General features: G+C 45.6%; 2 protein-coding genes across 2 annotated transcripts in view; both read left to right on the plus strand.

Annotated features, from left to right (window-relative positions):
* Nucleotides 1-1,598: 1,598 nt before the first annotated feature.
* Nucleotides 1,599-22,137, plus strand: LOC307247681 (uncharacterized protein). Its single transcript, XM_080023804.1, has 14 exons — nucleotides 1,599-1,618; nucleotides 2,265-2,447; nucleotides 2,728-2,802; nucleotides 5,171-5,374; nucleotides 7,675-9,348; nucleotides 9,572-9,670; nucleotides 10,250-10,387; nucleotides 11,482-11,537; nucleotides 12,945-13,062; nucleotides 15,016-15,323; nucleotides 19,853-19,945; nucleotides 20,138-20,219; nucleotides 20,933-21,045; nucleotides 21,626-22,137. The coding sequence occupies exons 2-14, from the start codon at nucleotides 2,321-2,323 to the stop codon at nucleotides 21,833-21,835; spliced, it is 3,297 nt and encodes a 1,098-aa protein (XP_079879930.1). The 5' UTR covers nucleotides 1,599-1,618; nucleotides 2,265-2,320; the 3' UTR covers nucleotides 21,836-22,137.
* A 3,563-nt stretch (nucleotides 22,138-25,700) lies between these two features.
* The window catches only part of unc80 (unc-80 homolog (C. elegans)), a gene marked incomplete at both ends in the record, with an annotated part of 82,953 nt that continues 81,764 nt past the window's right edge, over nucleotides 25,701-26,889 (plus strand). The window contains 2 exons of the mRNA XM_080023805.1: nucleotides 25,701-25,792; nucleotides 26,726-26,774. Of these exons, the coding sequence (XP_079879931.1) occupies nucleotides 25,701-25,792; nucleotides 26,726-26,774 (141 nt within the window). The remainder of the gene's footprint in view (nucleotides 25,793-26,725; nucleotides 26,775-26,889) is intronic.

The raw sequence follows: 26,889 nt of genomic DNA on the forward strand, positions 1-26,889 counted from the left end.
TCTCCAGTATCCCTCCCTAGCAACCACTGTCAACTCTCCACTACCCCTCCTAAACAACCACTGTCAACTCTCCAGAATCCTCCATAGCAACCACTGTCAACTATCCAGTATTCCTTCCGAGCAACCACTGTCAACTCTCCAGAATTCCCCATAGCACCCACTGTCAACTCTACAGTATCCCTCCCTAGCAACCACTGTCAACTCTCCAAAATCCTCCCTAGCGACCACTGTCAACCCTCCAAAGTCCTCCCTCGCGACCACTGTCAACTCTCCAGTATCCCTCCCTAGCAACCACTGTCAACTCTCCACTACCCCTCCTAAACAACCACTGTCAACTCTCCAGAGTCCTCCCTAGCAACCACTGTCAGCTCTCCACTACCCCTCCTAAACAACCACTGTCAACTCTCCACTACCCCTCCTAATCAACCACTGTCAACTCTCCAGAGTCCTCCATAGCAACCACTTGTCAACTCTACAGTATCCCTCCCAAGAAATCACTGTTAACGCTCCAGTACCCCTCCTTAACAACCATTGTCAACTCTCCAGAATCCTCCATAGCAACCACTGTCAACTCTCCAGTATTCCTCCCGAGCAACCACTGTCAATTCTCCAGTATCCTTCCCGAGCATCCATTGTCATCTCTCCAAAATCTTCCCTAGCAACCACTATCAACCCGCCGGTATCCACCCTTAGCAACTGTCACAGTCCAGAATTCCTCCCTAGCAACCTTTGGGGACGAGACAAGACTTCCAACACTCTACTGACCCAGTTTGAAAACAGTATTTCAGTGTCAGTAGGTCTCTGTCTCCTTCTCTCTCTCTCTCTCTCTCTCTACACTGTAAAGAGTCAGACAGCCCTGCAGGGTGTAGAAGAGAGACAGACAGACAGAGAGAGAGAGAGAGACAGAGAGAGAGAGAGAGAGCACTGAGGAAGAGAGTGAAGCAATTACTGTGTTAAGGGGAACCGGAGCGTGCGTGCGTGTGTGGATAGGATATTAAAACATACAGAAAGATAGAGGTGTGTATATATATATATATGTTACAATAATATAACACTAACATATAAATATAATGTTTTTCTTTCATCCTTTTGTTTTTTTACTCCTAACGTTGAGTGTGAAATCTGCACGCGTTGCCATGGTAACAGCAGCTCACTCTCGTCCACGCGGAACCGCGCACGCCGGCCGTGTTCGCGCGCGCACGCCGGCTCTGTTTGTTTTTGCTGTTTCATGGCTGCAGCGAGAAATACCAAGACACGGACTTTATTCCGTTTTTCTACTGGAAAACAGACACGTATCACAGAATCCAACTCGTCATGGTTCTCATTTGTTCAACCCTATTTTATGTAAATGCAATTTTGCTTCTTGTCGTCTGCGTTTGGTGGGTTGTTTCGGCCAAAGTACTCAAGTTTTGGTCATTATTACTTATTCTCCGTGCTCTCGTTGTCCTAGTGCCGTTGTATTCATATTCTTGTTGTAGTACTTCACACCCAGACCCCGTCGGCTGCTCCGTGTCCTCGGTGTCACCGCGAGCGACCTCCAGACAAAGAACCGGCTGCTTGAGGCGGCTGGTTGCGCTCCGCCCTCTGGTGGGCAGCATCAGAACTGCACCCTGCAGGGGTAAACGCTTGCTGGGACGATTTCAGCTTAAATTCTGTTTTCTTATTTGATTTTTTTATTTTCAGTTATTACCAATGTATATATATATATATATATATATATATATATATATATATATATATATATATATATATACTTACCTATATCTATGTGTACTACTTCCATACTCATCCACCTTATGTCCCTAAATCCACTATTATTTCAAATTTCAGCCCGGATAATTGTAATTTGTAAAATTGTAATGTAATTTCCCCGATTTTCTAGAGTCAATTTTAAAGTTGTAATCCGTATGATTATTTTACTATGAAATCCTACGTATGATACTTTATTTATCTGGCACTTTAGAAGACGCGGCCATTCAGTTTATTTGTGTTCTGCATGTGCTCGTTTGTTTCCATTCTCGGTGGCGGGGTCCGCCACACCTGAAAGAAGTGAAAGGCAGCTGCGGTGTCTTAGATAAAGCAGCGTAGCTAGTTGTGCTCAGTAAACTGTCGGTATGGATGAACATCTCTCTATCGGTCTCTCTATCTATCTGCTGTATATAGCCATTAATGCATTTTGCAAGAAATCTGAATTCTGATTCAGATTTTCCCCTTCATCTCCTCATCTCTCCCTCCCTCCTCTTCCCTCCTCATCCTCTCGCCAGGCGTTCCCCCCCCGTCCAGGCGTCCCCTCCGCCCCAGCAGCGTCCCAGCAGGCAACATGGCAGACGGTTCAGATCACTGGGCCTCCAACGGCCGAGAGAACGGCCAGAACGGCTACTCCCACACCTCCGAGAACCGGGAAAACGGCTTCCACGGGGAGGCCGCAGTGCATGCTGGGAACACTGGTGAGCGCTGATCCAAATGATCCAAAACCCAACGATAAACCCATCTAATCACCGGGGGGATCTATTGATTCGACCTTTGGCTTCCAGTCTACACCTGCAAACACACTGTCCAAAACGCCTTTGGACAGGAGGTCAGCTCTCCACAATTCTCTGTCTTCATCCCTTCCTTCCTTCCATCCATGCCTTCTGTTTTCCCCTCTGTGCGTGTGTGTGTGTGTGTGTGTGTATGTATGTGCGTGTGTGTGTGTGTGTGTGTGTGTGTGTGTCTCCCCCTCCGCAGTGGACGACTCCGCCAACCTGCCTCCCTCCCCTCCCCCCTCTCCATCCGCCGAGCAGGTCGGACCGGTGGCACCAGGTACAAGCACACGCACATGCACACGCGCGCGCGCACACACACACACACAGGCCCACATATTGAATATACACATACACACATCCTAAATATACACACACACACGACTCCACCGGAACACCCACGGAAAAAGTGTGTAAAGTATGGAGAGAGTGTAAAAGTGAAGGGAAAGAGGTTTAAAACTCTGAGAAATTCTCTAGTCTAATTCACAAGTTAAGACCCTCGCAGATTGGATAACCCCGCCCTCTATCATTTATCCCCTCGCTACTCTTTAAGCCCCTCCCAGTTGAGTTAAGCCCCTCCCAGATGAGTTAAACCCATTCCCGGATAGGTTAAGCCCCTCCCCTTGAAAATCCAGCCATTAACCGATTAGTGAAGCCCTTTCCCTGATTCGTTCAGCCCCTCACGTTTGAGTTAAGCCCCTCCTCCAGTGAGTTAAGCCCATCCTCTTCCTGCCTGTCTTTCTGTTCCGCCCTTTGCATGTTGCTTGGTGTTACAGCCGTTTCCCGCTGCTTCAAGTCTTTTCATCTGGTCAAACCAGTTAGTTGATGTGGACAGCTCTGTCCACAGACACGGCTTCAGGGAGGGAGACGGAGACCGGCGGGGATTTTATTATAATTAAATAAACAAGCAAAAAAGGCTCGCTGGCCAAACGGGAACATCAATGATAAATCACAGTTCTTAGTGTGCGTTTGGGTTCGTTTCGCGATCTGGTCCACAGGCTCTCGGATCCTGCGCCACGCGCCCGCACTGCAAGACGAACAACACACAAGGAAACTCTCCAGGCCGACTCCGACCAGTCAGCGGCAGCGGGCTGATCGGCCGAGTCGGAACAGCTACGCCGACTTAACCAGCTTAACAGTCCGATTTTTTTTTTTAATTAAAATAGAATAAATAGTAAAGTAAAATAAAAAGCGTACAAACAAAAATTGTCAGTTGTCAAAAAATAAGAGTCTAAAATAAAAAGGGTTTATAAAAATAGAAAATAGAATAAAATGAATATACAAAATGCGATTCAATGCACAGGATAAGTTCTTTTTATGTGTTTATAGGGTATGTAGAGTAAATAGTAATGTAATGTCATTAATATTGGTTATACATTCTGGATAGATATTATAAAGCCTGTTTGTTTACCATTAGCATGCATCCATAAAAGAATACCTATTATTATTTAAATAACAAAACTGAGTGTGAACTAATTTTCTTTGAATTAAACACCCTCAACAGACTAATAGTGCTGCATTTTCGGTCTTTATATATGTGGCCAAGGGGGTGTGGTCAGGCTGCCGCCGCAGACAGGCGGTGCAGGCTCCCATCCCGGGGCCGCTCAGCTGCTGGGCATCGAGCAAATCAACGGAGGGGCTCCACTGATTTGTCCGACCAGCAAGTCATTTAGGTTTTGTTTTTCCCCGCAGTGAGGGAAGTGCGTGCTTGCGGGACACGCGTTCCGACCCGGCAAGATGAGCGCTAAGCGCAGCGAACCGGACAGGTCACAGCGGCAGCGTGCATAAGCGCCGACCTTCTGGACTCTTTCGCTGTTTGCCAGCGAGCCTGTGATTTTTCCGACATCTGACGTTTTATTTCCACGAGGGCACCATCCAGACGTAGTTTCACGCACAAAAGTTGGAAAGAGTGCAGAAACTCTCTCTCCCTCCTCTGTGTCCACCATCACCTCCTCTCCATCTCCCGTGACCCATGGGGGGTCATAGCTGTGACGTGGGGAAGCTTTCAGCTCTTTACTGCAGCACTCACAAACCTCTTTCTGCATGGACACGCTCAGCACGCAGGAACATTTAGCTAAAATATTAAATATTAGTTCTTCTACAATTTGCATGCTTCTTAACTTTCAATAGACAGGATTTGTTTTGTTAAGAGGATTTGAAGGGAAAGTTATGCATTGGATAATCTGAGCTGGAGTTGGAGTAAGAGTACAGGTACACACATATATAGTTGAATTTCAGAATTTCCCCTGGGAATCAATATAATTTAATCATATAGTTGGAACAGGTTCATCTAGTCTAAATGTGCTTACTTTTAAACACGATGAAGACGGTATTCGGCTTTTTTCCTTGTCATTTCCTTTTTTTTTACGCTTAAAATGAAAAAAAAAAACCTGCAAACTCCATTGTAACTCCCTACATTTCTATGTTGGATGATCTAAACTCATTCAAGTCGTAGTAAACCTTATATCTGAGCTCCAGTCCAAACCGAAGCATTTCATCTCCACACCCATCAGAGATGAAAGTTGTTGTTGTTGTTGTTATTGTTGTTGCCACCATGGTTACCCCAGTGTTACCCCAGTCTGTCCTCCATGTCTCATCCATGCACCCCAACCCCCCCACCTCCCGCCCCCTGCCCCGCCCTCTCAAAGAGGAGAAGGTAGAGGTTGTCAGGGCTCTCAGTGTGGAGGAGGAGGAGCTCCAGGGGTATGAGGAGGATGTGAGCGCTGGGCGGTCAGCAGACATGCACGTAGGGCAGGCAGACCAGGAGCCTGAGCCCCAGGCTCCGGCCTTCCAACACAATCTCAATGGAGGAGGCCACCAAGCTGAGCCCTGCAGCCCGACACAGGAGGGAGGTGTGTGGGAGCCCATGGGTCTTTGAATGAATGAATGAATGAATGAATGAGTGAATGAATGAATGAATGAAAGCGTGCACAGGTCTGTCTGCACCTTCTTCTTGCATGATATGGTATTTCAGTGGTTTCTGGGCGAGAATGAAGGGTGTTGCTCTCTATGTAAATAATGCCATGCTGTCCAGGCTTTGCTATAGCAGCCTCAGGCCTCAGTCACACCAGGGATTGGCTTCTAAAGCTATACAGCTGGTTAGCATGGTAGATAGGTGCTAAAGCAAACATTAAGGAAACTTGACTCACAATTTTGTGTAACAGCAGCTCAGGTTGGATCGCAAACAGGAGAATTTGACGCAGCTAATATGATAATGACTGACCGCCCCACTGACTCCACAACAAACTTTGAGGGTCCAAACTTCCACAGATTGTGACGATTGCATTGAAATAGATCGAACTTTCAAGTCTCAAATGCTGGTGTGACCAGGTCGTTTCCCTGCAGCTTTGTTGCTCCCAGGTCTGTTTGCTGCTGCGCTAAACACCCCTGCAGCGTGTTCCAGTTGAGCTTTCTCATGCAGAGCATAATCATTTGCTTTTCCTCATCGACGTGTCTTCTACTGCCGTGATCAACCAGTTGATCATATCTGCACTGTGTGTGTATTGCCAGCTACATTGCAAATGTCAAGGTCGCTGTCAGAGGTGTCAAGCGGCGCTTCAGGTCCTTTGGTTGCCGAGATGGTTGTTGATATGATTTTTTGTAAGTTTGTGTCAGGAGTCTGTGTTTTGACATGACTTAGTGATTGTACTGACTCTTGGTCTGGGTCCTTGGTAGATCTAGCGCTGTTTTTTTATTTTTTTGTACTGTACTGTGTTTCATTTTGTTTTCATTTCACTGTTGCTCTAATTTCATCCTCTGTTTTCCTATTGTTACTAATGTCATAGTTTGTGCATTACAATGCATACTCATTGGACACACACACATCCATGTAGATAATTAGCTTTCTCCTCATTCTTAGTGTTAGCATGGCAAAACATGTTTGCCATAGTCACTGTAATAACCCATATTTAAATATCAATCAATTTTCTTCATAATGCTATTCATAAAACGGTTACTAATCCATTGCAATAGGAATTCAATGTTTTTATCCATCCAACACCATGCACTCCATTCCTTCATTTCAACTCTGCACGCTGTCCCAGGATCTGCGACCCCTCATGCTGTTTTGGGCTGGCCAGAAAAAGCCTGTGCTCTGTGTTTTGGCTTCATGGAGGGCGACTGTATCTACGTGCACCTAATAGATTCGGCTTGACTGTATTGGCTCGCTTGTGTGGATGCTGCAGGCCATGCTAATGCAAATTAGCACAGGGAATTTCAGTATCCCTCACACTCACAGCTCAGCCACTGGAGCCGGGAGAGAAGAATCTGCAGGGGGCAGCACCTGTCGTTGACACAGGAACACCTGAAGGTGCGGGGGAAGTCTTGGCCATTTCAATCTCCGCTTCCACAAAAGAGAAAGAGCTCCCCCATGAACCAAGCCCTGCGAGCTGCTCGTTGATAGACGCCAAATCTACAGCAGAAGAAAAGCCCTCAATGAATGAACATGACTTGAACCTTGTCACAAAGGACAAATCGGAAACCTCAGAGATGAAAAGCAAGGAAATGTTGTTGACAGCTGAGTGCCTGAGTGAGGAGAGCCAAAGTAGCGGTGCTGAGGTTAGCTTACCTGAGATGCCATCAAAGACAGAGAGCGACGAAGTGGAGCAAAGGCAAGATACTAAAAAACTTGCTGAAGGAACTGGCTTAGATTCTTTATCTAAGGACCAACCAGGGATGGAAACCTACTTTGAGACTTCTACCCAAAGTTTTGTGGAGGAGCGACGGCAGCCACAGAGTTACTATGAACTCAGCAGAGCGGCTAACACCAAGTCTTGCCCAGAGAAAACACTGGATGATTTAAAAAGTGAAGTCAGCTCTTTAGCTCTTGGTGAAATTAAATGCAACGTGACAAGTGAAAGCCTCACACAGAGATCAGAGCGTCAACCACAAACAAATGTTGGCAAGATGCCATTGGACCAAAGAAGTCTCTCTCTCAATGTTGCTGTTGGGTCCTTGTCATACCAAGCAACAGGGGTCAGAAAGTTAACGACCCTCTCAGAGTCCCTGTGCCCAATCAGTGGAAGCTTTGATGAATCCACTGCTCAGCCTCCAGCAGAGAGGTCTCCTCCATTTCTGTCCATTGGCCCAACTTTCACTGAACTGCCTAAATATATCTCCACTAGGCCAGAAGGATCTGTATTGCCCTCTACAGAGCACCATGTTTGTTTTGAACAATCAAGTGACCTTTCTGAGATGCTGGATCTGGCAGGGTCCTTGCCCAGACTATCCCTGGAAAAAAGGGGGATGGACCAGATAAGGCGAAAGTCTGTACCTGCTAACATGTCTGCTCTGGTGGGTAGCTCACTGGCCAAGCTCCCTTTGGGGGATCAGGCCTCGAAAGTGGTAGGAGAAGAGACCCAGCATGAGGAACTGGGCTACTGCATTTTCAGTGAGTACACTGGGCCCATGCCCTCCCCTGCTGATCCACCTAGTCCTGGCGATGGTCCTCAACAGGGTTTTGCTTCTATTGGAGATGACAATGAACAGGAACCCAAAGTTGGAATGCAAGAATTGGGGAGGAAAGAACCCCTCCCTGAGATATCCCAAATAAGTAGAGTGGGATCACCAATAAAGTCTGGCATACTGCTTGAAAGAGCAGTGACCAGTGGCTTGAAACCAGACCGTCTTAGGATCCCTGTGACCTCATCAAAAGACCGTCTGAGTGATTTTCGCCTAGAAAGTGGCCTGCCCGGGGACATCAAGATCCAAGCTATTCCTGAGGTAGAAGTGGAAAAAGACCCATCCAGGGAGGCCTCGCCCATACCCCCCGACAACTCATTTACTTTTAACATGAATGAAAGCCGGGGCACACCCCTGACACCCACAACGCCCAGATCGCCGTCTGACACCCCAACTGAGCCTCAAGAACTTGGAAAGGGAACTATGAAGGAAGACACGTCAGAAACCAAAGTAGAGAAGATTTTAGAGACAGAGGGGAGTGATGATAAACAGTCCAGGTTTGATGAAGATGTGAAAAAGATTGTCGAGGAATGTCACAAAATTGAGGCCGGCTCAGAACTAGAGAAGACGGATGTTCCTTCTGATTCAGCAGGTTCTTTAGGACGGAGTACGTATGAAGACTGTGAGAAGAATCTTGAGGTGGTACAATCACCAATACAAAATCCACCAAATTCTGTCCTGCTGTTAATTACAGAGAAACCTGCGAATGGGAAATATGCCCACGGCCTTTCAGAGGTGATCAGAGCAGAGAAGGGCTCGCCGATGCTGCGAACACCTTCCCCAGTCATCGTCATTCCTCAGGCACAGCTCGATGACGATGCAGAGGATGAGGATGATGTGGAGTTTTGTGAAGAAGTGATGGAGGTCATGGAGGAAGCTGAACAATCTGTACTCCCCAGGGAGAAAGATGAGAAGTGTCTTTCCAAGGAGCAAGAGCAGGAAGTAGAGAAGGTAGAGGTTAGGGGGGAAGAGGTTGAGGTCACAAAGGTAGAGTTGAAATCTGCAGCAGGAGAATGGAGTCACAGCGCACCATGCACTGAAGATGGGGAACCTGCTACAGACGGATCCCAGCTCTCTCCAGAGCCATCTTTGAAGGTAATTGGAAACTGTAAAGTGGGAATGGAGGAACAGGAGATTAAAGGAGAGGAAAAGGGAAAGGAAGGAACGAAGATGGAGGAGCAACAAGAGGCGAAACCGATCAATACAGATGAGGGGAAGGACAGTGGGCCGTGTTCGAGGGAGACGAGAGGTCAAGAGATGGAAGGAGAATCTGACCCGCTGAGTCAATCCCTTCAGGCAGCGACTGATGAAACCACCATGGACATCTCAGTCCTGGACACAGACAGTGGCTGGATAGAGTCACAAGGTACCCAGATCCTTAAATCTCTGACACATAACGCTTTTGGAATTGTAATGTCATTTCAAGATGTCAAAATTATCTGGCCCAGAATTTTACCCAGTGAAGGAACTTAGACACCATCAAGGCTTTTAAGATGAAATTGGGCCAAAGGTATATGTCTTTGTTATTGAGAATGTGAATTACAGCTAGGAGCGTGGAGACTGAGTGTACCCTCCTGTCTCCATCCCAGATGAGGACAGAAGTGTCATGACAGAGCAAATCGAAGCCCTGCCACCAGCCCAGAGCACCGGCAAACCTGTCGGAGACATGTCCAAAAAGAGGGCCCCCGGTAGAGTGCGGCTCCGCTTGGAGACCTCTGACTCTAAAATAATCCGCAAAGACCTCGGCCACTCGAGGGATGAAACAAAGAAGAAAAAAGGTTCCTTTTCAGACCTCATTCCAGTCCCAGTTAAGGCTAAAAACACAACTGTGGAATTATTTTTGAAGTACTTTTAAATAAAAGGAAGCTTTTGTGAATATAATGTTGTACAAAGATTTGATACCACAGAAGGATAGTAACATTATCCAGTGCATGTCAAGGTATATTTAGAGAATAACTGATGGTTAATTCATGTTGGGGCGGAAAACAACTGTTGCCCTGGGCCTCTATCAATAAAAACTTTGCACTGATGCCCACACCACAATCATGATTTAATTGTACCTATTTTTCCTTTGGTATCCGTGGAAAAATAAGTACAACGGCGTCATGATCGGGGTGTGGCCAGCAGAGCAACCTCGATCAAAATGATATATGATGGATTGAAAAGAAAGGTTGAGGATTTGCGTGGTGGCAAAACTGTCAGTTTTTGAGTGACTGTTGAATAGACTCTTGGATTCTCACGTGACCCTGTCTCTCCCTCTCGCTTAGTTGGAATGAGGAGAGCCGACCAGAACAAGGTCTTAGCTCTGCAAAGTCGCTCTCCGGGTCGAAAGGCCTTGGTCAAAGCGGGGCCGCGTCAGGCTCGGCCCGCCGGGCTTCACGGCTCTGCCAAGCGCAAGGCCCCAGGTGACCAGACCCGACTGAACAACCGAGAAACGTGGATAGAGAGAGCGGGAACCCTTTCAGAGCCTTTTTTAATGACTTTAATATAAGTAGTAGAGGTCTCTTATGTGTATTATGCCTTTCAAACAGTTACCAATATAGACACAAAAACAAAAAACATGTTCTTTTCACCTGACCATTGTAGCAACCAATTATGTTTGAGTGGTTTTCTGGGAATTTTCAATAAAACCTAAACCTGAATCTGACTTAATTCATCTGTGCCAATCTGTGATTCCTGAAGCATTCACGCCAACCCACTTGGAGTTAAAATGAAATAATTCAACCATGATGAAGTTTTTGAAGTAACTATTTTAGGAACTGCCTTTGCTCTCTCTGTCAGCGGCTCTTTGAGGAACATGCAGGTGCAATGTAGCTGGCAAACATCATCTTTTTCAAGTAAAAATGTTCCCATTTATTGATTCTTCTTTTGTGTGCAGACTTTCAAGCCTCCTACTTGGTTTGATATTCATACTGTTATTTTCTTTTTGCACCTTAACGGTCATGTTTGTTTTCCAGGGGTAAATTTCCTTTTGTGAGTGTTTATCTGTAAGGACGATGGGTGCTAGCTTTCAGTTGCTTTCTTTGCTTGGAACACCGATATTGTAAATGTGAGATGCCAGTGCGTTCCTGTTGGTGTCTGATTGGTCGGTGTGACACGGACCATGGGGGTCACATGACGAAAACTGGGAGGTTGAGTGAGTGACGGAGATCTGTGAGCTACGGTGTCTGCTGCAAACATCTGTTGTCAAAGCTTCGTTCATTCTCCGCTATGTAATAACTAGCAGTGTAAGTAATGTGAGTTCTATCTCACATCCGGCTAAAATTAGTTCCATTTGAACCCAATAATTCTAAAAGTGTAAGAAGGGATGAAGAGTCTGCCTGCGAGGTCTGGGGTCTGTAAGTCCTATGTGTGTATGCAGCGTGAGTGTTTATACGTGCGTATTTATGTGTATGTGCTTATACTGCTCATATCTGGATGTTTGGGCTTGCTTCTGTATGTCTCCCCCTGCTGCCTGCATGTGGTCATTACAACTGTCCTCCCTGTGTTTGGTTCCCAGCGATGGACGGCCGTCAGCCCCTCAGCGTGGCCCACCAGTCCAGGGAGAGAACCACTGTGAGTGCTGCATTTTGCACACAAATCATTACTTACAATCAGTACTGTTACTTTTATCCATAATTGTCCATATGTTGTTTTTTTTCTTTTCTTTTTTGAAGCTATACCTGTGTATTTGTATATGATCCAACATACCTCCATATTCTTAAGGTTCACTGTAGTGGCTGTATGAAATAGTGCTATTTATATGTTCTTAGTTACCTTAAATCGTTTTAGGAAGTACCATCGTTCCACTCTGTGTTTTAACACACATAACCGATATTTCACCCTGAAACGATGATGCATGTCTCCGGCTGAATCCTGCATGGAAAGCATTTTGTATTTTTGTCATTTTTCTCTCGTTTTGCATCCAGTCACTCTTTGTTTTGTCTTTCGATATTATCCCTTTCATTTTTTTGCTGCATGTCGACCTCTCTGTGTCCAGTCCAGATACAGATCAGCTGTGAGTATCCAACACTGTCACTGGACACAATAACAATAATAATAATAATAATAATAATAATACACAATCCCTCGTTTTCAAGCCCTTTCATTTATCACATTTCCATGTACTACATATATCTATGTACATCCAGATTAAAAAGCCAAATCTGGGAAGAAACAATCTCCTACTGGAAGCTTCCAGCACTTTTCCAGCGTCCAGTATTTTGTGATATATGATAAAATAGAGACTTAAATGAGTATTCAGTCCAACAAAAGTTGTAATTTTGTTCGTACAGGACCTGAGCTTTAAGCCCCCCTAGAGTGTTTTGACATTTATTCTAAATAAGATATTACTTATCCACCAAATTTTTTCCAAAGGTCGTTAACTTATTTTGGAATTTTGGAATAAAACGTCTGGTAATCATTGACTCAATGACCTTGAGGAGTCTGAGGTCACAGTGTTAAATAAATCACATCACGTTTCATCTCCATTCACTCTTTAATTTACTCATTAATGTTCACTAACCCTCCTCTCATCCCCTCTCACACCTGTGTCTGTCCCTCCATCCACCTGTCCTCCATCCGTCCGTCCGCCCTGCATGCACCACCCAGAGCCCCACCCGGGCAGTGCTGCTAAAGATGGCGGCTCAGCGGCGGGGGTCTGACCTCCTGCCGCCCCGCCCATGCTCCGCCTGCAGCCTCAAGCGCAGCCCGCTGGCGGGGGCGGAGCTTGGCGAGCCTCGCCCCTCCTCCGCCTGCTCCCGCCACCCCCTTTCACCACATAAACGGGTAGAGAAGGTACAGTGAGGTGGAGAATAGAAGGTTGCATATACAGGGAGGTAGAGCAGGGGTGAGCCTGCAGACTGCAGGTTTAGTTAAAATCTATTCTGTAGTAATGACTGTGTGTGTGTGTGTGTGTGTGTGTGTGTGTGTGTGTGTGTGTGTGTGTGTGTGTGTGTGTGTGTGTGTGTGTGTACACCCCAGGAAAGAACCTATCGCAGTCCAGAAAAGCGCTCCTCGCTGCCGCGGCCAGCCAAGTCGCTGACTCGTCACATTCCTGCTGCAGAGCAGGAGGACAACAGCGCCCCCCGCAGGCCAACATGTAAGGATACACACACACAATAATATTTTACGTAGACAATATATATATATATAGAAGAAGAAGAAGAAGAAGAAGAATCTTTAATTGTCACGCAACACACCACACTACAACACATGCATACACACACACACACATGCTTTGGATGGTGGCCGGTGAAATGAGGTCTCTGCATTTGACCCATCCTGGCTTGTCCTTCCTCCGGGGGGGCCGCCAGGAGCAGTGGGTAGCATACGTTATTATATACTACACGCACACACTGGTCCTCACAAGTACATAGCAATATAAAAACATAATACACACACAGACATGCACACTAATTTACAATATCACACACACACACACACGCACACACACACACACAAATAAACACAGACACACGCACACACAAATAATATATTATACACACACATAAACGCACACAGGGGTCCTCACAAGTATAGCAGTATAAACACATACTACATGCACAAATACAAATAATATATTATACACACACAAACACACACTGGTCCTTACGAGTATAGCAATATAAACACAAACATATTATAAGCACACACACTAATATATCATGCACCACAGACACATTTATTACACACGCACGCACTGTATACTGTATATTATGCTTACAAACACAAATCTATTAAACACACACACACACACACACACGCACAAATCAACTAATAACAAAATGTTTATTTTGATTCCTTACAGCATTTTGCACTTCTATCTGGTTGAATTTAGAAGCTGCTCATGCACTTCAATTTAAGGTTGCTCCTATGGTGGATGTATGCTTTGATTGTTTCTAGCCTCTCATGTAAGTCTCTTTGGACAGAAGTGTCTACTAAATGTCTAAATGTACATACATGACACTTAAAAACACAAATATATTACATACACACACACAGACAAACCTATTTACTGTTATTCATGTTAAACTGGACATTTCCTCATCCAACTCTTCGAGTCTTCCATTGTAATCTCCGTGCAGCGCCACCAGGTGGCGCCACTAGCTAGCGTTAGCAATCGCATAGTGATTCCCGGGACGTGATACCATTAATTGATTCAATTTATTGATTTATCCATCCATCATTCATCCATTCATCCATTTATTCATTGTTCTATCCCTCCATCCTTCTTATTATTTACTCAGTCTGTCTGCTCGACAAACCTTATCCTGATCCTTCCTGTTTGGTCACCTGCTTGGGGGCGGGGCTAAGACAGGAAGCGGGGGGGGGGATGTTCAGCTGCCGTTTAATTGGCCGCTGCTCCCGTATCCCGGCAACAGGCTTATAGCGTTGTGGCTGGTGTTGATCTGTGGAGCTGATAGGGAGCCACTGTTTACTCTCTGGCTAAGAGGAAGGGCCGTCCTTTATCCCTCTCTCTCGCTCTCTCTTGTTATTCATTTCTCTCTCTTTTTTTTTTTGCTTGACCCCCCCCCCCTCTCTCTTCATATTCATCTCCTTCTGTTTTTGCTTTCCCTCTTTTTTTTTCCTGTTTCTCTCTTGCTCTCTTCAGTTTACATTTTTATTTTATTTTATTTATTCTTTTTATTTTCATGTTTTGTGAAACAAGATGAAGGAGATGTGGTTCCACACAATGGAGTTAAAATTCCGACTTTCTGTCATGACGCCCCGTTGACTCCAACCGCCCGACTCCTCCCTTTAACCCTCCCCTGACTCCTCCGTCACCCCCTGACTCCCCCCGACTCCTCCCGCTCACTGACTCCTGACTATTCCACGACCTTCTCCATTGTCTATTCCCTTGACTCCTCCCCCACTGCCTGACTCCTCCCTTTCCACCCCCACTGATTCACTCCTTCTGACTCCTTACGCCCCTGACCCCCTATGACTCCCCTCTGACTCCTTCCTTGACCCCTCCCCTGACTCCCCCCAAATCCACAACCCTGACCATTCCCCTGACTTCTCCCCATAACTGCTCCTCCTCCCCCCCCTGCAGGTTCGGACTCCCGCTCCCGCTCGGCGCGTAGCGGCACCTCCACCCCGGGCTCCACCGCCGTCACGCCCGGCACGCCCCCCAGCTACTCGTGTCGCACGCCCGGCTCGCGCACGCCAGGGAGCCACACCCCCAAGTCCTTCAGCGTGCTGCAGGAGAAGAAGATCGCTGTGATCCGCACGCCACCCAAGTCGCCCTCCTCCGCCCAGAAGCAGCTGAAGGTCATCAACCAGCCGCTGCCCGACCTCAAGAACATCAAGTCTAAGATCGGCTCCACCTCCAACCTCAAGCATCAGCCCAAAGGAGGACAGGTAACTGGACCACGCCCCCTGGAGGCCGGGAGCATTCATGGCTCTGTTAGCGGCTAAATAATACACTGTCTTAACCGAGAATGCATGGAAGCACCAGCACAAAACCAGCTAGTTAGATTTCTCATCTTCTCAGATTCAAGAAACTCTACTCTCTAAATATAATGAAAAAAGGAAAGTATATCTTTAAAATTCACAAATAGTTGCTTTGGTGGTCATCTCCAGATGGTTGGAGTTTCTGGCATAACATAGAAAAACACAGAAATTATATTTTCCTTTGGGCAACACAAAAGTTTTGCACACAGCAAGTTTTTTCATTCTATTCATATGATAAAACCTCTATTACAGTTCTACTTTCATACACAAACACACAAACACACATAAACACATTTAAACATACATAAACATACATAAACACACATAATCATACATAAACATACACAAACACACCTAAACACACCTAAACACACATAAACACACCTAAACACACCTAAACACACATAAACATACATAAACACACAAACACACCTAAACACACATAAACATACATAAACTTACATAAACACACATAATCATACATAAACATACATAAACACACATAAACACACCTAAACACACATAAACATACATAAACACACATAATCATACATAAACATACATAAACACACATAAACACACATAATCATACATAAACATACATAAACATACATAAACACACATAATCATACATAAACATACATAAACACACATAAACACACCTAAACACACATAAACATACATAAACACACATAATCATACATAAACACACATAAACACACATAAACATACATAAACATACATAAACACAGTGCATTGCACTGCTGCCTCACAGCAGGAAGGTCCTGGGTTTGATTCCCGCCTGGGACGCTGTTGGCACCGTGCTCCGTGTGGGGTATCTCCCAAATAGGAGCCTTTCTGTGTGGAGTTTGCATGTTCTCCCCGTGTTCACATGGGGTTTCCTCCACCTCACGTCAGTCTGCACCCCCACCAAAAACATGCACCCATCATCGTCTGACCAGCGATGGACACTCGGTACCAGGTCTCCGGGCGCGTCCACGTATGCTGCCCACTGCTCCTGGCTGTGCCCCCGGAGGAAGGACAGGCCAGGATGGGTTAAAAGCAGAGGAACCATTTCACCGGCCACCATCAAAGCATGTGTGTGTGTGTGTGTGTGTGTGTGCGTGCATGTGTTTTGGTGTGGTGTGCTGTGTGACAATTAAAGATTCTACATTCTTCTTCATTCTTCATAAACACTCCTAAACATACATAAACATACATAAACATGCATAAACACACATAAACACACATAAATACACCTAAATACATATACATACCCAAACACACATAAACACACATAAACGATACATAAACACACAAACAATACATAAACACACATACACATACATAAACACACACAAACACACACAAACATACATAAACACACATTAACAGACATAAACTATACATAAACATACATAAACTATACATAAACACACATTAACACACAAACATACATAAACACACAAACACACATAAACTATACATAAACATACACAAATGTGGTATAGTTTGAAGTTTCAGATCTGCACTTTCTCCAGGTTTCCGTCACTTGTTTCTGAGAAAAATGAAACATGCCATTTGTTGTTGCCGCCATACGTTATTGCCGCTTGAGATTTAAAACGATTGAAAATCGTTCAGGGTGAAAGGGGGCTTTCTTTGAAGATCTTCTGCACAGGGCTTTGCAAAAATGTATTCCATGTGTATCTATGAGAATGTGCAGAATCAGGGAACTCTGACGCAACAATTGAAAAACAAGTGTCTCATCTTCATCTGCACGGAACGATGCTGCGAGAAAATGACACCATGGTGGGAGAAAAGTCTGTGCAAGAAGAGATCACGTCTGCGCACAGCTCGTCCTGACAAAAGAGTCAGACGGGACCACGCCCCAATGGGGCTACAATCGAACTGGGTGACGCCCAAATGCGGCCACGCCCTAACGGGGTCACAACATAACGAGACCACACCCTAACAGGTCCTAGCGGAACAGTCTTTATGAGCTGTCAAAGTGGCCTGTTCCGTCTCTGCTGGTCACTGCGTACGTAATAATATTAATCCTGTACTAAAACCAATATAAATGAATAATAAAAAAATATAGTTTGTGAGATGAATTAGTATAGATTTACGACACACGCACACTTCTTCTCACTGTATATCTCCGAACAACATCCACACATCAAACCTCTGTTCTGCCTCTCGGCTGTCGCCCTCTGTCCGTCTGCCTCAGCCGCTGACCCCTCCCCGACCTCCCCCCTGTCGCGCCTTGTCTCCGTCAGTCTGCCCCTTCTCCTCCTCCTCCACCCCCCCCCCCCCCCTCCTCCACCTCCTCCTCCTCCTCCTCCTCCTCTGCTCCGGCCGTTCTGCCGCTGTCCGTCCCTCACCATCCCCCAGCCCTCTGGTCAGCCTCTGGTTTGACCTTTTCATTCCTCTCAATGATTTCAAAATGTTGAAATTCACTCACTCAGTCAATCCTTTCCCCCAGAGGCGCAGGCAGGGGTCACAGTGGACACAGGCCAGGGCTTCCAACCCGCAACCCTTCCATTCTGCCCGTTAGATTGATTTGATTACCGTGGGTTGAAATTGTTAGCTGTCAATTCAGTTTGGGTCGGGTTTGTGCTTGGGCTTCGCTGGGTCGTAGGGCTGAAGCTCCAGAGAGAGTGTAGCGGCTACTGCTCCTTTTGAAGGAGGTATTCCAGTTGACTCCAGGTTAATCCGGGTTCCTCCATGTTGCTCGAGTTCATTCCGGTTTATTCCAGTTTACTTTCGTTTATTCCAGTTTATCCGACTTTACTCCGGGTTACAGTTTGCTCCCATTTGCTTGACAACCCGCCCGAAAAACACAACCGACGTGTTATGTGATGCAAAACTCAGAAGCAGTTCACCTGACGACCGCAAGGCAGGAGGATCCGTGTGTGTGTGTGTGTGTGTGTGTGTGTGTGTGTGTGTGTGTGTGTGTGTGTGTGTGTGTGTGTGTGTGTGTGTGTGTGTGTGTGTGTGTGTGTGTGTGTGTGTGTGTGTGTGTGTGTGTGTGTCGTATTGTTGATTTGCGTCCCCCCATCACAACATGTAATTTCAGACACTGTTTCTCCCGGCAGAGTGAGAAGTGAAGCTCAGTGACACAGAGCATGAGGTCCCCTGTCACACTGTGTGTGTGTGTGTGTGTGTGTGTGTGTCTGTGTCTGTGTATGTGTGTGTGTGTGTGTATGTATGTATGTCTGTGTGTCTGTGTGTCTGTGTCTGTATGTATGTATGTATGTGTGTGTGTGTGTGTGTGCGCGCGCGTGTGCGCGCGCGAGAGAGAGAGAGTGAGACAGAGAAAGGTAAAAGGTAAGGTATAAATAGCACACACTAAATGAGAAAGGCTCTGAGTGGTTTTTACCTCCACGACCTCTTCCCTTGTGTCCTCTCCCTGCACTGGAATCAGCCAAGTCTACCTGTAATATTTATTGTTATTTACTTAAAACTTACTATTTATTCTTAGAATTGTACAAACACTAGATGTAACCTGCAGGTTCTGATCTGGGACAGATCTGGGACAGGCGTAATCTATGTTGTAATATATGTGTTTTTAGGACTAGCTGCTCTCAGATCAATGGCGGGGGAGAAATAAATCAAAATATATACATTGCCTACTCACTGCATACTTTGCTGAAGCACACCACACGCCCAGAGGAGGCCATGTACTGTACATACTACTTCTTCACCTCTCTTTCTTTCTTTCTCTCTCTCGCTCTCTCTCTCTCTCACACACTCATTAATATTGGCACCTTGTCTAGCTTTCCTCTTTTATGTGTTGCTGTCACTGTTCGCTCTTCATCCTAACCCACTTTCAATGAACATAATATTTAAATAAGCTTGCATGGACAATCCTTTAAGATTGGTATTCATCAAACAGGTTCATCTGAGACCCTGAATTGGCAATGTGGAGGGATTTCTTGCTCGTAACTGTAAACAGGAAGTTGACGTCTTGGAAGTTTAAAAGCTTTGATTCTCTGCTTCTGGTCCAGATTAGTGGCTTGTCACTTGGCAGGACTCAGAGAACGAAGGTTTGGTTTGTTTTACCTGTTTTTGGCTGTTTTACTCTTTGAAGTGTCAAGTAAGAAGCTTTGACAAAAAATACCAATTTACCAGAAAAGCACTTTATCACGAACATAATCCATTTCTATATTTAATTTTCAGCTATTTATTAACATTTCCTACAGTACAGTAAGTGTTCGCATGGCCATGTTTAAAGGGTCCTGTGGCACACGGGGGAGGCCCCAACCCACAGGTTGAGCTCCACTGGTCTCTGTTGACCAAAGAGTAACAGATGTACCCCCAGCGTTCACCATGAGAGCCAGATCAGTGTTGGACTCCGGATGTGGACGCTGTGGGTCAAGATGACTCCTGTACCAAGGCGGCCATGTTGGACGTTTTTAAAACCCTGTGTTTTGCAGGTTTTCATCCCGAGCGTCAAACTGGACTTCAGCCACGTGCAGGCCAAGTGCGGCTCCCTGGACAAGATTCAACACCATGCCGGCGGGGGAAACGTGAGCGACGTGCACATACACACAAGCTCACTCTACCAGCTTGTTTTTGTCGCCATCGAGTGGCCGATTTATTTGCTGTTTATCTACCCACTAATTACAGCAGTCAGCCAAGCTTTGTGTAAATTCAGTTCAATTTCCAGATTCCCTTCTGCACCTCAAGTAGAACTTATGTGTCCACGGCGCCTCTTACAGGTCCAAATCCAGACCAACAAGATCGACCTGAGCCACGTCACCGCCAAATGTGGATCCATGTCCAACATCCACCACAGACCAGGTGAGGAAGGCGTTCATGTACATCCGGACCTTTATTTGTCCTGCGAAGAGCCATCGTAGCTTTGCTTTAGAAGCAGCCATGTTTAAAACACTGACAGCTGTTCTGGGCAGTCACAGCTCACCTTCATCTTCCTTTCATGATCGGAATACAATGACGATATTGACCTGGAATTTTGTGGCACAGAAACATGACAATATTAGTCGTGGAGCTGAAAATTGGATTGTGATATCAGCCAAATGGACTTTTCATTTTCCTCCTCTAAACAACAGAGTGCAGAATCACCAATATAACTTTACTTGATTGCCATTAATGTTGACATCATAGATAAAGAAACCAAAACCATACGTTGAAGCTGACGTTAACTCAGGACCAGGATGTGTCTTGCACATGTTGCTACGTTGCCATCGTATTCCCCTTTTCCGTGTTTGAGATACATGCTGCTCCATGAAGCTCCGTGCTGCTCCATGAAGCTCCGTGCTGCTCCATGAAGCTCCGTGCTGCTTCATGAAGCTCCGTGCCGCTCCATGAAGCTCCGTGCTGCTTCAGGAAGCTCCGTGCTGCTTCATGAAGCTCCGTGCTGCTTCATGAAGCTCCGTGCCGCTCCATGAAGCTCCGTGCTGCTTCATGAAGCTCCGTGCTGCTTCATGAAGCTCCGTGCTGCTTCATGACGCTGCTCTGTGCTCTGGTCTCCTCACTATGCTGCAATCCTGCAGGTGGAGGTAACGTGCGCATCGAGAATGTGAAGCTGGATTTCAAAGAGAAGGCCCACGCCAAGGTGCGATCCCTGGACAACACCAGCCACGAGCCGGGAGGCGGGAACATCATGGTAACGCCACAAACGCACATAGAATAACACACACACACGCACGCACGCACACACACACACAAAGGCTTATACTTTATGTTCTAACACAGTGGTTCTCAACCTGTTCCACATCAAGGACCTTCAGGTTGATCCACATTAGACCACGGACCCCATTTGATCGGATCTCTCACATCAGTCTCTGGGATCCAATCTGATGCAATTTCTCGAAATGATTTTGTTTTAATCCACTCGAGAACCGCTGTTCTAGATTCCGAGCTGATATACTGTCTCATAGAAGGTCTCCTCCACTCCTCTTACCTCCCAGACTGTCTCCTAACTCCTAGACTGTCTCCTAGTCTGTCTTCTAGCCCTTAAACTGTCTCTTATCCCCTAGACTGTCCCCTGGACTGTCTCCTTGCTCCTAGACCGTCTCATAGATCCTAGGCTGTCTCCTGAAAGTAAAACTTGATTGGACGTCCAAATCCACGCCACAACTCCCCTCCACTTCACTTCCACCAAGACGAAGAAGGACTCTTACTGAATCCATCCCTCCTTCCTCCTTCTTCCTCTCCCCCCTCTCTCTCTCTCTCTTCCTGACCAGATCGAGAGCCACAAGCTGATGTTCCGGGAGACGGCCAAGGCTCGTGTGGACCACGGCGCTGAGATCGTGGTGACCCAGTCGCCAGGCGAGGAGGTGGGCGGCACATCGCCGCGCCTCTCCTCCGCCGGCAGCATCAACATGCTGGAGTCGCCCCAGCTTGCCACGCTGGCCCAGGACGTGACCGCCGCCCTGGCCAAGCAGGGCTTGTGAAGCCCCCATCCCCCCCAAACCGCCAAACCTCCTTCCAACCATCCACCCATCCATGGCCCGGGCACTCACTCATGTAGTACATTTAAACACACGACACATATGACGTTATCGGTCCAATCACCAATTACCCCTTCTGCTTCCTACAGTCCTGTTGGTTGTTCCATCTGTCAGCGCCGTTGTCAATCTAAAACAGGGTTCTTAAAGGAAAACTCTGGTATTATTTTTAACCTCATTTTAACCCTTTTAGCCTTGTTTTCCGATCATTGATCCGGTATTGAGTTGAGATATTAGCGCCGGCCATTGTAGTACAATGGCACGATCGCGATCGCCGAAGAACGTCATTGTGATTGCTGCAAAGCGGCAATCGCGGTGACTCCCAGTAATCGAAATATTTTGTTTCGAGTTTAAAATATTGAGTTAATTGCACAGTTGAATCTGTGGCGAATTTGAAACGATGAACTTTTGAAAAAGGTTCATTTTTTTGCCGTTCGTGGGGTTTTAAAAACTCTTGGGTCATGTTTTTAAAAAATAGTTCCGCCAAATCCGCCTGAGTGGATTTTTTTGCGTTTCGATTTTGTACAGTGGTTCTATTTCAAACCCCTTCAATCCATTTCACTCTTTCCTGGATAAACAACGTGTTCTTCCATTCACAACCTGTACAGTACTGATGTCCAGGCACAGATACTAGTTACTAGGCGGTTACTAGGAGGTTACTAGGCGGTTTCTAGGCGGTTTCTAGGCGGTTTTTAGGCGGTTATTAGCCGTAGACTGAAGATGCTTTTTGTGTGGAAGAACTAACCCTTGGAAACATGGCAACATGGCGTCAGTGCGGCGACACAGAGCATGTCTGTTAAAGTGTGAAATACTTTTAGTCCGTTGTTTATATCTTTCCTACGTTACGTTATTGCTGAACTGTTGGACATTTTGTGTTCTCTCGTTCCATTTTTTTTTTTTTTTTATATATATACATGTTCCAGTAGTGTGAAATGAAACGTCTGTTCCCTGTAGCGCCCCCCCGTGTGGAAAACCATTACAGTTACCGTGTCGAGTCAAACGCTTTCAAGTCCCAAAAGATCAAACCGTGCGGCCTCTTCTCGTTCGGGTGTTTCCTTTTAAGCTCGGCCTGTGGTTTTAACGCAAACGTGGCTTGTTTTTCTTTTTTCAACGCTGGCATGGCAAAGCTTCCAAAATAATTCAAAAACATTTAAGACGAGGAGGATCCGTGTGGCACTTAGCAGCCTGAAGGTGGAGCTGGAAGGTGTTGCCTTGGCGATGGAGTGAGCCTGTTCTGTGGTGGAACTCGTTCACTTCCAGGTTCCTCCGTTCCGTATTTTCATTTCTGGTCTGCCGGCGGCGCGGTCTCGTCGCATCGTGGCGAAATAATGAAATGACTTGATCATAAGTAAAGAGGTACGAGCTGAATCTGCACAGCATGAGGTCTGATATTTCAGAGGTTTAGAGTTTTATTTGAAAATGAAAGGTTTTGGTCCGAGTCATACTTTGTATTACCATTGAAATAGAATATCAACCAAATATGAGACATTGTATTTTAAATTGATATAATGTCACCCCGGCTGTTGGAATTGATCATTCGTACTGATCAATTGATCAGTCATATCGATATTGTGTAAAAATAGTCGTACGGTTATTTCAATGATGAAATTCCTCCATATAGTCCAGCCCCATCTGTACAATATTCACTGCGTCCCGAATGGTGTACTACGTACTATGCACTACATAGTACATGAAACTACCATACTGACATTTCTACTTAAGTAAAAGTATTTAAGTACTTGCTCTTCAATTAATGTACTTAAAATCTTTAAAGTAAACATAGTGATGTGTCTCTTGAATAACTTATGCTTTGAGATGCCGGAAGGAGGTGTGTTTCCCCGAACTTCACAGGAGCTAGGCTAGCTGATCCCTTCTGCGGCCCTGCATTGCGCTAACAGAGATAGCATGAGCTAACCCAACTGGAGTATCCCCGAGGAGAAGCTTTCACTGGTGTCCTCGCCCTCACAATGCATTGTGGGATCCGCTCGCCGGCGTGGGTAGATGTAGTACATCATCCTGGTCCTATTGGATGCACACTCTAGTTTCAGACGTACTGTTTAGGACTCCGCAAGAGTTTAGTTTAGACTAGGTGGAAGCATCCTCTATGTCAGTTTTCACATACTAATGGAAGCATACTATGGTTCCAGACACAATACACACTAAGTAGTATGCTAGTGTTAGTATGCCAGTTGGGAGCGGGATATCAAGCTAGTTGGGGGACACAAAAGTGAAATTTCTAGAAGTTCTATTCAAGAACATTCCATGGAAGGAGCAGCTCTGGTGATGATGGTGATGAAGGACAGATGTCATTCTCCTGGTCGCGTTGTGGTTGTGCCCCCCCACCCCACCTCCCCCATGATGTCCAGTGTTTTCTCTGTACTCCCCCTCCCTCCTGCCTGTTCCTGCGTATTTAAGAAACCGTGTAGATGTTTGAGATGTTTGAGACAAAGTGACGACAGACGCTCCCACAAGACAAAATAAAGAATAAAGATCATTTCACTGGAGTCCCGTGTTTGTCTGATTCTTCGCGCTGCATGTATAATATCCGGGCGGCTCTCACGCCGCGTCAGATATGCTGATGCGGAAATAGTCTTATCTGTGTCGTAAAAAATATTTTATCGCACGAGGGGCGTGACACTAAAATGTGAGACTAAATAAAACAAAACAAAAAAAAAAAAAGACCATCTTAAGCACCTGTCCGGCAGGGTTCCCCAAACTCTGGAATCCTTAAAGTTCACTGTAACCGATATTCACAACTACAACTGTTCTACACTAGGATAAGCACAGTAAACTTGTTCTATAAATTAGAATTTACAATACACACATTTAAATATATATAGTATATTGTTTGTATTTTATAAAATAATATATACAGTCTATATGATTTTCCATAGTTTTAACTGTGTTTTTTAAATGTTTAAATCGTTCACTATGTAAATACGAAAAATAAAGACAATAATCATAATCATATAGTATTATTTTAAATACTTTTGTAAATATGAATTGAATGCATGAACCTACTTAATTACTTTCTTGTTCATGGATTATACACTGCTACACCATCAAACCTAAAATACGTTCGTCATGCACCTGCATAGAAATATATTTTGGGAGTTATTCTTATAAATAATCAATATGAGGGACAATTCACCGGTAGGGATGCAGGTCGTTCTTCAACACATTGTGATTGAATATTTCCAATTTCCTAATTGCATATATGTCATATTGTCAAGGTCATCAAATGACCTGTTGTTCGGGTTAAAGATGATTATTAACTTGGACGTGAATGAATGAATGAATGCGTTTACGAATTAATTAATGGGCTTTTTGGGGAGATTTCGGTGTCGTCTCCATAAGTCAAATCTACGCAGAGCGACGGGGTTGGAAAGGAAAATATCTGCTCCCTTTACACACACACACACACACACACACACACACACACACACACACACACACACACACACACACCTACGCGCGCGCGAGCATTCACATGCACGGACACACACACACACACACACACACACACACACACACACACACACACACACACACACACACACACACACACACACACACGCTGCGTCTTTAAGCAGATGAATGAGCGTCGCTGTCCACTGAGGGTGGTTCTGAAATCAGACCGACGCGCACTTGCAGCCATTTTACGCAGGGACGAACACGACGAGCACGGTGGTGATGTGGTGATGTGGTGATGTGGTGGTAGACCAAGACCAGCATCAGGACCCGGACCCGGACCCGGACCCGGTCCCGGACCCGGACCCGGACCCGGACCCGGACCAAGAGGACCGGAGCCATGGTGAAGAGGAAGAGCCTGGACGAAGGGGAGCAGGAGTGCGGGAAGGGAATCCCGTTCCCCATCCAGACCTTCCTCTGGAGGCAGACCAGGTCCGTGCGTGTGTCCGACCCGGATAACAGGTGTCCTCCGTCGGGTCCGCTCTGACTGACAGCTGCGCCGGCGTCCAAATTACAGGACGGGAAGGAGGAAAAGGAAAAAAAACATCTTCATTTTCCATTCTAGTCACTGATGAGTCAGCGTCTAAAATGTCCAAAATGAGGATGCGAATCTTGTGCGTGGAGCCGCTGGATGGTTCCCAGTGTCACTGCGCCGGTTCACTGGGTTCCAGTGACATATTTAGATGTGGGGTGTCAAAGACAAGGCATGCTGGCGGATTCGGTCCGCTGAGGGGTCCAATCTCGGCCGCAGAGATGCTTTGGTGAAAAATAAAAAAATATACATTTTCGTCAAAACCATGTGATGATCTATAGCTGGTAAATTAGTATGAACGATAGAAAATTGAGATATTTTAAATAGTTATGTAAAAATAAAATATTCACATTCAGTTGGTTCCACCAGCTTTATTGCATTTTAGATAAGTTGCCTCAAGATATTAGAGTCATTCTCGTTGATACAATTTTAACAAAATTTGTAAAATGAAACATTTGAACTATAGTTCCAGAAGATGCTAGAGTGTTAGAGCAGGTCGACACAGCATGACATTCAATCGCAGTGTGACAGCCCTGGTGTAGACGATGGGGAGCTGGGGAGGTGGAGTTTGTGCGTGTTTTCAAACACTCCAGTGAAATACTCCAGGATGTGTGATGTCACACTTGGAAAAATAACATGTGTACACGATAACCACTGTTAATTTTATCAGAAAGATCAGAAAACAGTGTTTGGATGAGCAGTAGTGGAATTATCGTCCTTCATGCTTTGTCTGTTCTGCTCTGATTTTTTTTCTTATCCACAATCAGACCTGTATGGGTGAGAAGGATGATTTGACCAGAAGACTGATATCTATATTTCATTTTTCTTTCCAGTGCCTTTCTGCGTCCAAAGTTGGGGAAGCAGTATGAAGCTTCTTGCGTGGTAAGTCGCTTCCATTTTCCGTAATGGCTGAATAATCCTCATTTCCCTTAATGCACCTGCAAATCAGTCCAACGTCCTCATTTAGAAAATTGTTTTTTGCCCCCCTTTTGTTTGT

Source organism: Zeus faber (genome assembly GCF_960531495.2).
Source record: "Zeus faber genome assembly, chromosome: 2".
Classification (NCBI taxonomy): domain Eukaryota; kingdom Metazoa; phylum Chordata; class Actinopteri; order Zeiformes; family Zeidae; genus Zeus; species Zeus faber.